Raw genomic sequence first — 14,385 nt, 5'->3', positions numbered from 1 at the left:
CATGTTTCACGTCATATTGAAGCGAGAGTTGATTGATTATCAATTTTGAATCACCATAGACCTCTATGAATGACACTCCGATTTCTAATGCTATTTGAAGGCCAATTATCAAAGCCTGATATTCAGCCACATTGTTTGAACACAATTCGGAAAGTGCAAAGCTATAAGGCAACATATGCTTCTCAGGAGAAATGAGGACAATGCCTGCCCCCGCACCACTTCTTCGAGCTGCACCATCGAAGTACATAGTCCAAGGTTCCATAACTTCTGTGAAGAAAACCTCATCGTCTGGTAGGTCATCACATAACTTCCAATCCGAAGGAATTGGGTGGTCTGCTAAAAAGTCTGCTAGCGCTTGTCCTTTTATCGCCTTTTGGGGAATATAGACAATGTCATATTGTTGGAGTAGAACCGCCCATTTGGCTAAGCGTCCAGCGATGATTGGCCTGGATAGAACATACTTTATAGGGTCTGCTTTTGCCACTAGATGAACCGTGAAGGCCTGCATATAATGCCTCAACTTATCAATGGCAAAGAAAAGTGCAAGACACATCTTTTCGATAGGAGAATAGTTAACTTCAGCCCCAATTAATGTTCTGCTTAGATAGTAGAGAGAACGCTCCTTTCCCTTTACCTCTTCTTGTGCCAGTAATGCTCCTAAGGACCTTTCTTGTGCAGCAATGTACAATATTAGTGGTTTGTCAGGTACTGGAGCTCCCAGCACTGGGGAGTAAGCAAGTATTTCTTTATGCTATCAAAAGCGTTCTGACAAGCTTCATCCCACACAAAATTTTCTCCTTTTCTCATCAACTTTTGAAAAGGTTGACACCGACCGGCCAAGTTAGAGATGAACCTTCGGATGTAAGCCATCTCTTGGAGACTTCTTAGGTCATGCAAACTTTTAGGTCTTGACATCTTCTGAATGGCATCAATCTTGGACTGGTCTATTTCGATCCCTCGATGCCTTACAATGAAGCCAAGAAATTTTCCTGAAGTTACACCAAACGCACACTTGAGAGGGTTCATCCTTAGCTGATATTTTCGCAAGCGATCAAACACGACTTTTAGATCCTTCAAATGGTCTTGTCGTCTCTTTGTTTTGACTACAAGATCATCAACATAACATTCAACATACCTGTGCAACATATCATCAAACACTTTCTGCATGGCACGTTGATAAGTAGCGCCGGCATTTTTCAATCCAAAGGGCATCACCTTGTAACAGTATATTCCCTTTGGAGTTCTGAAAGCTGTCATTTCTTCATCTGAGAGGGCCATCCGTATTTGATTATATCCAGACGACCCATCCATAAACGACAACGCCTCGTGTCCAGTAGTTGCATCAACCATGATTTCGGTGATGGGCAAGGGAAAATCATCTTTAGGGCATGCATTATTCAGATCGCGAAAGTCTACACAAACGCGAAGTTGTCCATTTTTTTTTCTAACAGGGACAATGTTTGCTATCCACGTTGGATATTTGACCTCGCGAATGAATCCTGCTTCGATCAACTTGTTGACTTCCACCTCGATTTGAGGGATAAGCTCCGGTCGAAAACGTCGTTGTGCTTGTTTAATCGGTCGATATCCGGGTTTAATTGCAAGATGATGGACTGCTACTTTTGGGTCAAGTCCTGGCATCTCCTTGTATGACCACGCAAAGATGTCCCTGTATTCGGTGAGCAAACTCATATATTTATCCACCTCTTCATTAGAGAGGGACGCACTAATGAAAGTCGACGTGGTTCCTCTATTGTACCAAGGTTCACCTCTTTTAGCTCGTCTACAGTAGATTGACCACCATCCTCTAAACTTTGTGGGGCATTTTCTGCGTCTTCTTCATGAGTTCCAGTCTCTGATTCCTCAATAATGGTGATGTGATGACATGAAGTTTCACCTTCCCTTGTTCCGACCCTTCTTTTTCAGGATTCGTTAGTATAACATCATGTCTTTTTACCTTTAACGAACCTTGACTTGTATTGAGAGTAACAAAAGTTTTTCTTTTCATGCGAGAAGGAACGTTGCTATGAATTTCTCCATTTTCCTTTGTCTCGCAAGGAAACTTCTTACTACGATAATTATCGACATCTGTATGCTTAATTCGACGCCAAACTTTCACACGAGACATTGGTTCCTTCTTCTTTGTATCTATGTTGGAATCAATGTTGTCGTGTGATCCTTTATCCCCGAGATGATTAAAAATCGGAGCACGGGGTGCTTGTACATTTTTCTTTTTAGACACACCTAGCCTTTCAAAGGCTGATGGTCTTGTAGTTGTCAAGGCATGGCATGTGCTTTCTTCCTTTATGGGAGTCGTAGTTAGCCTTCGAAAGACCGAATGTCTCTCAAGGTTTGGTACTGACTGGAGCCTTTCTCTTTCTGCCTCTGTCATGCTTAGCCTTTCAAATACTACGGGACGTGCAACAGATGGTCTAATTCGATCAAATACTGAGATTCTCTGATTATCACCTTCTTTTACGTCAGTATTGTCATCCTCCTCTATAGTTATATGATTGATGTCAACCACTTTTTCCTTCCCCTTTTTAGTTATACGGATCGGTTCTGGCGACTTGTATCCGAGTCCTTTTCTCGACACGGGTATAGAATGTCCTTCCCGTAGAAGCTTCTTTTGAGTTGAGGAGAGCCAGGTCGGTCATGAATTTAAGCTTTTTAAACTCGGTGTGAGCTGTGAAGTCATAACCTGTTTCGCCATCAATTTGTAAGCCTTGGGGTCGAATCCGTCTTTCGTTCGCCTTTGGGGCAAGTTTGCTTCCACCAGATCTACCTTTACCTCCTGCTTCGCTATCTTAGTTAGTGGTGTAGTGAAGCTTTCTTTTATGATTTCGATGTCCCAACAACTTTCAAACCTTTTGGAGACTCCATGAATGGTGATTCGCCTTTCTTGCGCCTTGACAGAGGGACATAACGCAAAACTGGTGTGTTTGCAGCATTTTCATTCTTCAAGATCATACCCTTTGTGTTGCGAGTGTATGTTTCACCCTTTCCAGAGTTAAAGGTTCTCGCACTTTCATGTGGTTCTGTGGTTGCGAGTGATTTCAGTTGTGAATTATCTTCTCCTTTTGTAAGAGGGGTTTCTGCAGGCAAAACTTCTAAAATATTATTATTCTTTGAATAAAACTTTGCATCTGCGAAGTGAGACTCAGCTTCTGAGAATGGATTAGAGTCGGCTTCAACCTTCTTTACACCGTCCTGATAAAATTTGAAGCACTGATGCAGTGTTGAAGTTACTACTCCGTTTCCGTTCCATGAATCCAAGGACGCCCTAGTAACAACTTGTAAGTAGTCCTTGAGTCTATGACATGAAACAATGCACTGGCCTTTAGGTCGCCAATTATGAGTTCTAACCGTATCATGCCTATTGCTCTTTGGCTACCTTGGTTAAAACCTTGAATTACTAGCTTGCTATTTGAGAGCTCGTCCATCAAGATGCCTAATTGCCACATAGTCGACTTTGGCATTATGTTGACAGCTGAGCCATTATCAATGAGGATTCGATCGACTCTCTGTTCTCGAACGTATCCAGAAACATACAAAGGTCTATTATGAAGTTTAGATCCCAACAACAAATCCTCATCTGAGAAGTCTATAGACATACAATAAGAACCACTCTCATATGTCATAGTCGGAGTACTCGAACTTGATGCTCTTGAATTTAGCAATGCATCAATAAGGATGGTTTTGGTCTCTTGAGGAAGTGATAATAGATCCTCTACATTAAACCTTGAAAGGTCTTTTGATACTCCCTCTCCTTCTAGTGATCTTGGAGGGATTATTTCTTCCTCCGTTGTGTTGATAGCATGACACGCAACGACTTCTGGGTCTTCATCCTGATGATCACAAAGGAAGCTTTTTGGAAGGAAGTCTGCCAAGGTCACTAAGCGTTGAGGTCGAGAGAAATTCATGTCTTCATTATGTACGAGCTTAAGCTTATGAGTCTTCTTCTTTTTCTTATTCTTTTGAGTCTTATTTCCTCTTCTATAGTTTTGGTAAGAGCGAGACTCTCTTTGGGTCGGGATCGACTGTCTTTTCTTTCGGTGGGTCACCACTATCCACCCTTCATCGTCTTCTTCAATTGGTCTTTTCTCTCCTTGAGGATCCTCGTATGAGATTTCCTGAAAGAATGGACAACTATAGGCTCAAAGGTCCCGAACTGGACCAAGCTTTTCCTTTGCTCAAAAATCAATCTCGACGAAAGAAGCCTCAGACATTATCGTCACTTCAGCGTGGTTTGTTTGAGCTACTTCCTCCAAATCTAGCTCATCCTTTTCTCACGAGCCAACCTTAGAATTAGCTCCTTCAGCACGAAGCATTTCTCTACTGGATGACTGATGACCCGATGATACTTGCAGTAATTGGGATCATCTACCTTTCCTGCTTGCTCAGGTCGTTTACATTCTGGCAGCTGGATCAGCTGCTTCTCTAGTAGTTGCTCTAGCATGTCAGCGATATCTGAATCAGGAAATGGGTAAACTTTTTCCTGCCTTTCTTTTAAAGTCAGACGTCGCCTTTCGCTTCCATCATCCTTCTTTTCAACCCTCGCTTCCTTTCCTTTGGAGAATTTCAGCGGGGTTTGTTACGACCATAGATTCTTTCGTGGTGCTTTTCACTATCTTTTCAGCACCTTTCATCTCTTTCTTATCTTTCTTTACTTCAGGAACAAGAAAATCTTTAGTTCCTCTACTGGCGATGCTCAACTCCATATCATGAGCTCGAGTTGCCAGTTCTTCAAATGTGCGGGGCTTTATTCCCTGCAAAATGTAGAGGAGTCCCCAGTGCATGCCTTGGGTGCACATTTCTACAGCCGACAGTTCGGTGAGCCGATCTTTACAGTCAAGACTTAGAGCTCTCCATCTATTGATGTAGTCGATGACTGGTTCTCCCTTTCTTTGTTTCGTATTTGTAAGCTCCATCATGCTTACAGTACGCCTGGTGCTGTAGAAGCGATTGAGAAACTCCTTTTCTAGTTGTTCCCAACTCTCAATGCTTTCTGGCTCCAGATCAGTATACCATTCAAAAGCATTTCCTTTCAAGCTTCGAACAAATTGTCTGACTAGTTGATCTCCTCTTGATCCTGCATTCTCACATGTTTCGACGAAGTGAGCAACGTGCTGTTTTGGATTGCCCTTTCCGTCAAACTGCTGGAATTTTGGAGGCTGATATCCAAGCGGCATTCTCAAGTTGTCGATTCTTTTGGTGTATGGTTTAGAGTACATGAAAGAAGTCTGAGATGGGCCTCCATATTGTGCTCTGATGGAGCTTGTGATCATATCTTGTAATTGTTGAACCGAGAGAGAAGCCACAGAAGTTGATTGTTGTTGTGGCTGATTTTCTTGTACACGTTCTTCCCTTTGTCATCAACTTTAACGACAGGAGTTTGACTCGATTCAGCAGTTTCACGAGTCTGCATCTGCTCCTTTAAAGCTGCAATTTCGTGGTCTCGTTCATCAACAACCTTCATCAGGAGATTAATTTTTCTCTCCATCTCCGCCATGGCAGTCTCGATCTGACGGATCATCGTCAACATCACATCTGGGTGTGCTTCTTTCAGTGACCTGCTAGAGGCAGAATCATAATCGTTATATAGAGGATTTTCCTTGATGACAATTCCAGCTTTAGGAGATTCCATCAATTGCTTCAGGATGCTCTGCGCGATGGCGGAACCTTGGCTTGCCCTTGGATGATCCCCTGGAACGACTACGGGTGATAGGTCCCGTGTAGGTGTCGCTTGCAGCTGAAGATTTGGATGCAGCTTTCTTTGATGCCATTGATTTGCTTGTAGATCTAGATGATGAGAGAGAGATGAGAGGTAGAGATGGTCCACTGGGCGTGCCAATTTGTTCGCACGAGATTTCCGGAGAAATTTAATTCGTGGACTTAACTTGGTTGATGTTGTATTTTTGTTGATTTGATGCGATGCGGTTCAATCTCTAGAATTTGATCCTCTGATTCTCTCTCAACTGTATGTCTACGCTTGATTTGGAGGAAGCGGAGCACGTGATGTTCTTGAAGTTTGTTGAACGTCTACGCTTGATTTGGAGAAGCGGAGCACGTGATGTTCTTGAAGTTTGTTGAACGTCTACGCTTGATTTAGAAGCGGAGCACGTGATTTCTTCAAGTTGGTTGAATGCTTACGCTTGATTTGAGGAAGCGGAGCACGTGATGTTCTTGAAGTTTGTTGAACGTCTACGCTTGATTTGGAGAAGCGGAGCACGTGATGTCTTGAAGTTTGTTGAACGTCTACGCTTGATTTGGAGAAGCGGAGCACGTGATTTCTTCAAGTTGGTTGAATGCTTACGCTTGATTTGAGGAAGCGGAGCACGTGATGTCTTGAAGTTGGAGTCTTGGAAGAAAGTTTGTATCTTCAAAACAGCTTCAATCTTCGAGGGTGGTCAACTTCAGAAGTTAGGGAGTCTTCTAGCTTTTGGAAGAATTCTCTCTAGATCTTCAAGAGTCAAAATTTTCCAACCCCTGCAAATGAGGAGAATTCCTCTATTTATAGAGTTCACTGGTGGGCTTTATGGGTTTGAACTTGGTTGGTCCATGGACCAGACCCATGGGCTCAACCATATGGACTTAGTTATATTTAGTCTTTGGGCTCAATTAAGCTTATTTTTTTTGGCTTAATTGAACTAAAATGATTAACTTAATCAACGATTAATATGAAAACATGTGGCATTATTAGAATGACCAATTTATTTATTTTAACTCTTTAATTTGGGCATGTGTCAATTTTAATTAGTCCAAATTTAATTATTTGTACTTTTCATCATTAACTTAATAAATGATGTGGCAACTTGTGATTGGTCTCAAAATTTCTTATTCAACACGCATATCCTAATTTTAATTCACGCGGCTTCGTGTTTGTTTACTTCTTGAATTTCAAAAGAAGCTAGGTGACATATTATTAATCTCCATCAACATCACAATATTTTATCAATTTTTCATATTTTTCAAGTTTAACATTGACATAAAAGATGAATTGATATTCTATTATATCATAGTAAAACATAAAATAAAAAATTTAGAAAATCAAAATCATGTTGTGCAAAGGAGAGAAATAAGTTTAGTTTTTTAAAGTTACTAAGTAGAATTAGAAAATTTCAATAAGAAGGCATTTTATTTCTTGAAGTAAATCAAACGTTTCAACAAAGATTTATAAGTTTCGAAGGCAATGTCTTTCTTGTTTGCTTCTATAATGAAATAGTGATAAATAAATGAAGAACTGAGAACAAATAACTCTATATCTTTTAAAAATAATTTTAATATATTTTGTAAATATAAAATTATTATTTCTTTTTGTTGTTTCCTTTAGAAGTCGAACCACAAAGGACCCATCCACCTACGCCAATACCTTTTACTTTTCTTCTCGCCGTTTAATATCAAACACAATTCATTATTAATGAAATTCCACCGTTTTAAATACTTTCAAATTCCTCCACTCCCATGGCTTCCAATTCTCATCCCCATGCCCTCACCGCCGTCGCAGCTGCCACTTTTTTCTCTCTCTTCCTTACCTCCCTCCTCGCCGCATCCGACACCGTTCTGTCACCGGAAAAGCTCGGCATTCGGCGGCGGGAGAAGCTGAGTCATCTCCACTTTTACTTCATGACATCGTCAGCGGCCGGAACCCCACGGCGCTGATTGTCGTTCCACCGCCGTCGTCCAATGCCTCACGGACTCTGTTTGGCGCTGTGGTGATGACGGATGATCCGCTGACTGAACGGGCCGGAAATTGGGTCAAAATTGCTGGGAAAAGCTCAAGGATTTTACGCGGGGCGTCGAAAACGGAATTTGGGCTCTTAATGGTAATGAATTTCGCGTTTGTGGAAGGGAAATATAATGGGAGTTATTGAGCATCTTGGGCGGAATACGATTATGTCCGCCGTGAGAGAGATGCCAGTGGTCGGCGGCGGCGGGCTTTTCCGATTTGCTCGTGGGTATGCTCGGCGAAGACTCATGCCCTGAATTTCAGCTCGGCGATGCCGTAGTGGAGTATAACGTCTATGTCTTTCACTACTAAACAAAGGATTTTCCCTTCTTCTTCTTCTTTTTTTTGAGAAAAAGTATTTGGGAATTTTTCCTTTTTCCTCTCTTTTTCTTTAATAAAGTTTATGTGGTGACCATAATATTAAAGTGAACCTTAGGCTTAAGTTCAAAATATTGTTTGAGTGGTTCACAAAATTTAAATTAAATAATAGAATTTAAATTTATAGATTTGGTATCTAAACTTTATTCTATTTTAGTTTTTCTATTATTTTAATTATCGTTCCGATCACCATTATTTATTGGTCATGATGGAAAATTGTATGAGCAGCAATCTTTTATAACTAATGGAATATAAAGAACATATGGTCATGATGGAAAATTGTATGGAGCAGCAATCTTTTATAACTAATGGAATATAAAGAACATCCGTGTGGATACAACCCAACCAAAATCAAAACAAAAAGAATGAGTCATGAGTAATTGTTGTTACTTAAAGTGATCATACTATTTCTATTTAGTATTATCACCATAAAGTTTGAATTAAGAGTTATTCAAAAGTTCAGGATGTACATTTCTAATCTCATCTAAGACCACAAGTGTTTAAAGTCGAAAAAAGGGAATGTGTTTTCTAATAATCACCAAACTTCCGAACTTCATATTAGATAGAAACCAAGGCATACCATACATCACTAATTAGTCTGCACCGACATTTTCTTTCAAAACTCTCATATGCAGAATCGAATGTCCAATCACATTTTTAACCACTTGAATGAGTTTTTTCGAAGCTAAATTACTATGACAAAACTCCAATGAATACACTTGAAAATCGAAAAACCCTTCACTATTTCTAGCAATTTATCATATAAAATGTTTGATCTTTGAATATGAGACATACAAAGACCGTTCAATCATTTTGAAACAGAAGATTAAAACTAGCCAACATATTCAAAAGAGAGTCAATAACTCGAGCCGATCATAATTACAGATTGAAAATTCCCAAATTTTTGTGCTACTAACTTAAATGGAGAAATCACATCATCATTTAAAAATCACATAACTTACAGGACAATCAATTTTCTACATGCCAATGGCCTGAATGGTTATGAATTTTGTGATATTACAGTCACACCACATGTGTCGGCAATTTATGGCAAATAAAACTACAAGAACTAGTTAGAATTCAAATCTCTATCTCAATAACGAAAATGTTATTAAATTTGACACAAAAATAAAATAACACTTTCAAAAGGGTAGGTTTTAAAATTCCAAATTATATTGATAGTTGATTACGAAATGAACCTTATTTATAAAACATAAATAAAACAATTAAAATTCCACATACATATTAAGGTTCTCTCAAATATAATCAATCAAGAACATCTGTTCCATACAATTATAAATGGTGTAACATATTACAATTGGATAAAATCTACAACAATGAACTTATTATAATGGTCAAAGGATGTTCGAGAGTTACCAACCTTAATACTCCACTTTTTCACTAAAAATCATTAGTTTACTATCATATACTCAAGCGAACTCCTCGTAGTTTTATTCACCGATAACAATATTTGGGAACATAAACCAAACAATAAGCAACCAAAACACAATTGATTGACATATCAAATAAATTTCAGTGATAAACATTCTGTCATTAGTAATATCAAAAAAGTAAGAATGTTTGAAACTCAAATTAGTTTTAAAAACTCTTTTTGTTATCAAAATTGGATGGTGATTAAGAATAGAAAGATTAGTTAGTTTAAGAAATATGGTTCAATGGAAATAATCGAAACAAGAACATCTTTGAATAAACTAAAACTACAGGGTGACGAAAACTAGAAACTAAGAAACAATTCAATTCTATAAGTTCTGTTTCCAAAATTTAGAAGCATAATCTGAGAAATTGTACATTAGAGCAGTTGCAAAGATCAAACAAAAATAAGACTCACAAAACAAGGCAAAAGTTCAAAGAGATGAAAATTCTAATAGCCACCTTTGAGATCATTAACCACATCGTATGGAATGGGAGTCACAGTCTCCATCAGAGCTCCTTCAACCATGAACCCTGGTTTGGGGCCTTCCGGTTGCCTCTTGGTGCAGATGACTGCGCCTTTGGCCTTGGCTTCAGCCTTCAGCTCATCATTCTTCACCTTCCTCAAGCGAAATTCCTCCGTGCATCGAGAAGGCTGCACGTGCTCCACTCTCACATGAATTCTTTTCTTAATAATTCTGTTCCCGACCTACAAAAAATTCATTCCCAAAATCACAAGTTTAATACTAAAAAAAAAAAAAAAAGCAGATTCCAGAACCCATCAAACTAGAACATACATTAAGATTCACAAGTTTTAATAAGAAAAACAGAGTCCGAAAACTAATTAAGATTCTATCAAAACCAAACACAATCTATTACCCTAAATCACCAGATTCATATACATTCTAAAAACTATAACAGATTTTAAAAAAGAATCCCGAACCTGTTGTTTGATCTCGACACCGATGGCGCGCTTTGTGACATTCCATACCTGACCTGTGGCACCATGGTAAAATTTATGAGGCATACCCTTGTGGACGCGCCGTTCACCTTGATATCCACATAATCACCGATTTTGTACGTCCTCAAGTAGGTAGTCAAAGCAATGTAACCCTTCTTCCTGAAAGCCTGGCGAGAGGTCTCTGGTACGTGATCGAAGTCCATGGCCGGCCGGCATGATTGGAGCAGAACTTTCTCTCACACTCTCTCACAAAATGAAGAAACCCTAATTCGAGGCTAGGTTTTTTATTGGCTTCTTTAATGGGCCGGATAAATTAAACTGGGCCCAGATAGAAAGCACAAAATGTAATCTGTTAGCAAATTTACGAATAGTCATATAACTATATTTTTAAAAAATCATAAATATAGTGACTAATATTTGATTACTATCATTTCGAACTTAACATATTATGTTATATTTTTAAAAATTATATTATTATAAAATTTAATTATTTTAAATCTAATGGCTACATTTATAACTATTTTTGTAGTTTTTCCTCAGAAAATAAAAATGGTCAAAAAAATTATTATCATGTGTAGAGTTTAATTTTAATTTAATTGAAACACAATACTGTGTTTTGAATATATTTTTAAGTATTTGATACAAAAATTAAGTCATTTTAAAAAAAAAATTGATGTTTCGATAATTTTCCAAAATAGTTTTAGGTTCTAGATCTATAATTTAACTATTGTTAGACAAGTTCAAGTACTCACTAAATTTGGAAGGTTAAATTTTATCATTGGATTGTCATTCTTACCTTCATTTAAATTCTCTGACAATTCACTCAAAGGTGAGTATTTAGCTATTTTTTCTTAATTAATAATTAAAAAAAATTATTAAATAAGAATAAAATATCTCATAACCTTCTTTTTGAATTAGCGAAGAAATAAAGATTTTTCCAAAAGAAAACCACGAACTTCATTCCTACAATTTTTTACGTCCCTTGAAAACCATGAATTGAGTTAGATAGAATACTCCAATTGCTAATAGCAAGAACTGAATTGAATTAAACTCCTAAATCATCGATCAACAAACGTTCATGAACTACTCAAGACCGAACCAATTAAACAAACACAACATAGAGTTCAATTATAACTCTACACGATCAAAAAACCTAGAAGCACCCATTAAATTATGTGTTCTCAAAGCAAATAAAATCGAAGATCGGAACGATGGCAACTCACCACAGCAGTAACACCGTGGAGAACAGGATTGATGGCCCATTCACTTTTATCCTGAATCAAAACACAGTAAAACTCAAACATGAATCCCAAAACTAAAAACTAAGTAGTAGAAGGTGCTTAATAGAAGAAGAAGAAGAGACAAATACAGGGTCGGGTTTAAGAAGAGAAAAACAGCGAGGGCAACGAGGCGATCCGAGCCCTGGATTCATAGTGGGTTCATGGTAGAGATTGCCTCTTCTTAGCTTCTGTTCGTAAACTTCTCTAGTACCCATGTCTAGACTGAAGCTCGCACTGAAGATCTTTGTTCGGCAACGAATTCGCGGTTCCGTCTTCAGTTTGCAGTTCTGAGAGAACGGGAAATTGAGTTAACCAACGACGACGAAGATCCGGGGGTATAATTGACCATTCATTTTCAAAGGGTTTTTAACCTAAAAAAAAGATTTAATCACAAATTTTGATCCATTGACCTCAGAAAAATATTTGTTTTTCAAATAATTTGTTTTTATTTTCTAAAATAAATTACTTTTTATTTTAGTTTCTATTTCTGAAAAAATTAATCATAGAGTATACTTTTTACATTTTTAGAAAAGTTCTCATATTCTTAATCAAAATTTTAAACAAAATAAATTTTAAAAAAACACAATCTTACCTAAATTTGAGTTGGATAAATAAATAAATTTACGAATAAAAAGTAGTATTTATAAACTTAATTTTTAAAAACCAAATCGATACTCTTCATTTTTAATTTATAGATCTTCAAAAGTTATTTAAGATTTTTCGAGTCTACTGCCATTTTTAATTCAAATCTTAACTTTATATTATTAAAAGTTTGTTATAAACTATCGGAATCCTCCAAGTCTCCCTTGCTTCAAATTTGTATAAAAGTTTGTTATAAACTATTGGAATCCCTCCAAGTCTCCTTGGTTTTTTTTAGTGTGAATTACTCAAGAGAGGTTTAAAAATATATGATTTTTTAAATTTTTGAAGAGCTTAATCAATTGCAATATGTGATTGAAGATCAAGAAATTTTGTGTTCTAGATCTTAGATCCAATTTGTATTATAAAAATTGTTTCTAAATTTATCATTTCAATTCATCGTTAATGTATTAATGCATTGCTCTTAATAAATAATTGAGTAAAAGACTAAGTATTTGAAACATAGAGCATCCTACCTACGTATAATTTACATCTAAATCTACCAAATTGGTTAATATACAATGGAAGAAGGATAAATAAATTATTTGTTTGATGCCTTTCATAATTATGAAAATTAAAACATAAAATTGTTTTTAAATGTTACCAATGGAGTAGCTGGAAAAAGTAGCATTTTATTTATTATTTCAAAAAATTGATAAAAACGCATATCCTAATTTTAATTCACGCTTCGTGTTTGTTTACTTCTTGAATTTCAAAAGAAGCTAGGTGACATATTATTAAATCTCCATCAACATCACAATATTTTTATCATATTTTCATATTTTTTCCAAGTTTAACATTGACATAAAAGATGAATTGATATTCTATTATATCATAGTAAAACATAAAATAAAAAATTTAGAAATCAAAATCATGTTTGTGCAAAGGAGAGAAATAAGTTTAGTTTTTAAAGTTACTAAGTAGAATTAGAAAATTTCAATAAGAAGGCATTTTATTTCTTGAAGTAAATCAAACGTTTCAACAAAGATTTATAAGTTTCGAAGGCAATGTCTTTCTGTTTGCTTCTATAATGAAATAGTGATAAATAAATGAAGAACTGAGAACAAATAACTCTATATCTTTTAAAATAATTTTAATATATTTTGTAAATATAAAAAATCCTATTATTTCTTTTTGTTGTTTTCCTTTAGAAGTCGAACCACAAAGGACCCATCCACCTACGCAATACCTTTTACTTTCTTCTCGCCGTTTATATCAAACACAATTCATTATTAATGAAATTCCACCGTTTTAAATACTTTCAAATTCCTCCACTCCCATGGCTCCAATTCTCATCCCCATGCCCTCCACCGCCGTCGCAGCTGCCACTTTTTTCTCTCTCTTCCTTACCTCCCTCCTCGCCGCATCCGACACCGTTCTGTCACCGGAAAAGCTCGGCATTCGCGGCGGAGAAGCTGAGTCATCTCCACTTTTACTTCCATGACATGTCAGCGCGCCGGAACCCACGGCGCTGATTGTCGTTCCACGCCGTCGTCCAATGCCTCACGGACTCTGTTTGGCGCTGTGGTGATGACGGATGATCCGCTGACTGAACGGCCGGAAATTGGGTCAAATTGCTGGGAAAAGCTCAAGGATTTTACGCGGGGGCGTCGAAAACGGAATTTGGGCTCTTAATGGTATGAATTTCGCCGTTTGTGGAAGGGAAATATAATGGGAGTTATTTGAGCATCTTGGGGCGGAATACGATTATGTCCGCCGTGAGAGATGATGCCAGTGGTCGGCGGCGGCGGGCTTTTCCGATTTGCTGGGTATGCTCTGGCGAAGACTCATGCCCTGAATTTCAGCTCCGGCGATTGCCGTAGTGGAGTATAACGTCTATGTTCTTTCACTACTAAAACAAGGATTTTCCCTCTTCTTCTTCTTTTTTTTTGGAAAAAAGTATTTGGGAATTTTTCCTTTTTCCTCTCTTTTCTTTAATAAAGTTTATGTGGTGACCATATATTAAA

The 14,385-nt window shown here is 37.3% G+C and overlaps 1 protein-coding gene across 1 annotated transcript; it reads right to left on the bottom strand.

The window, feature by feature from the left end:
• Nucleotides 1-9,989: 9,989 nt before the first annotated feature.
• LOC116402467 (60S ribosomal protein L21-1-like) lies at nucleotides 9,990-10,702 on the bottom strand. Its single transcript, XM_031881727.1, has 2 exons — nucleotides 10,568-10,702; nucleotides 9,990-10,247 (listed from the first exon to the last, which is right to left on the bottom strand). Exons 1-2 carry the CDS (start codon nucleotides 10,700-10,702, stop codon nucleotides 9,990-9,992), a joined length of 393 nt encoding a protein of 130 aa, XP_031737587.1.
• Between the last annotated feature and the right edge of the window lie 3,683 nt (nucleotides 10,703-14,385).

The sequence above is a fragment of the Cucumis sativus genome, chromosome 3 (assembly GCF_000004075.3).
Source record: "Cucumis sativus cultivar 9930 chromosome 3, Cucumber_9930_V3, whole genome shotgun sequence".
Taxonomy (NCBI): domain Eukaryota; kingdom Viridiplantae; phylum Streptophyta; class Magnoliopsida; order Cucurbitales; family Cucurbitaceae; genus Cucumis; species Cucumis sativus.
This window is presented reverse-complemented; position numbering and strand designations above follow the sequence as displayed.

Coding starts and splice junctions, on each gene's coding strand:
- LOC116402467 (XM_031881727.1), bottom strand. CDS start 10,702: ATGGACTTCGATCACGTACCAGAGACCTCTCGCCAGGCTTTCAGGAAG. Junction 10,248..10,567: donor TGAACGGCGCGTCCACAAGG/GTATGCCTCATA, acceptor AATTTTTTGTAG/GTCGGGAACAGAATTATTAA.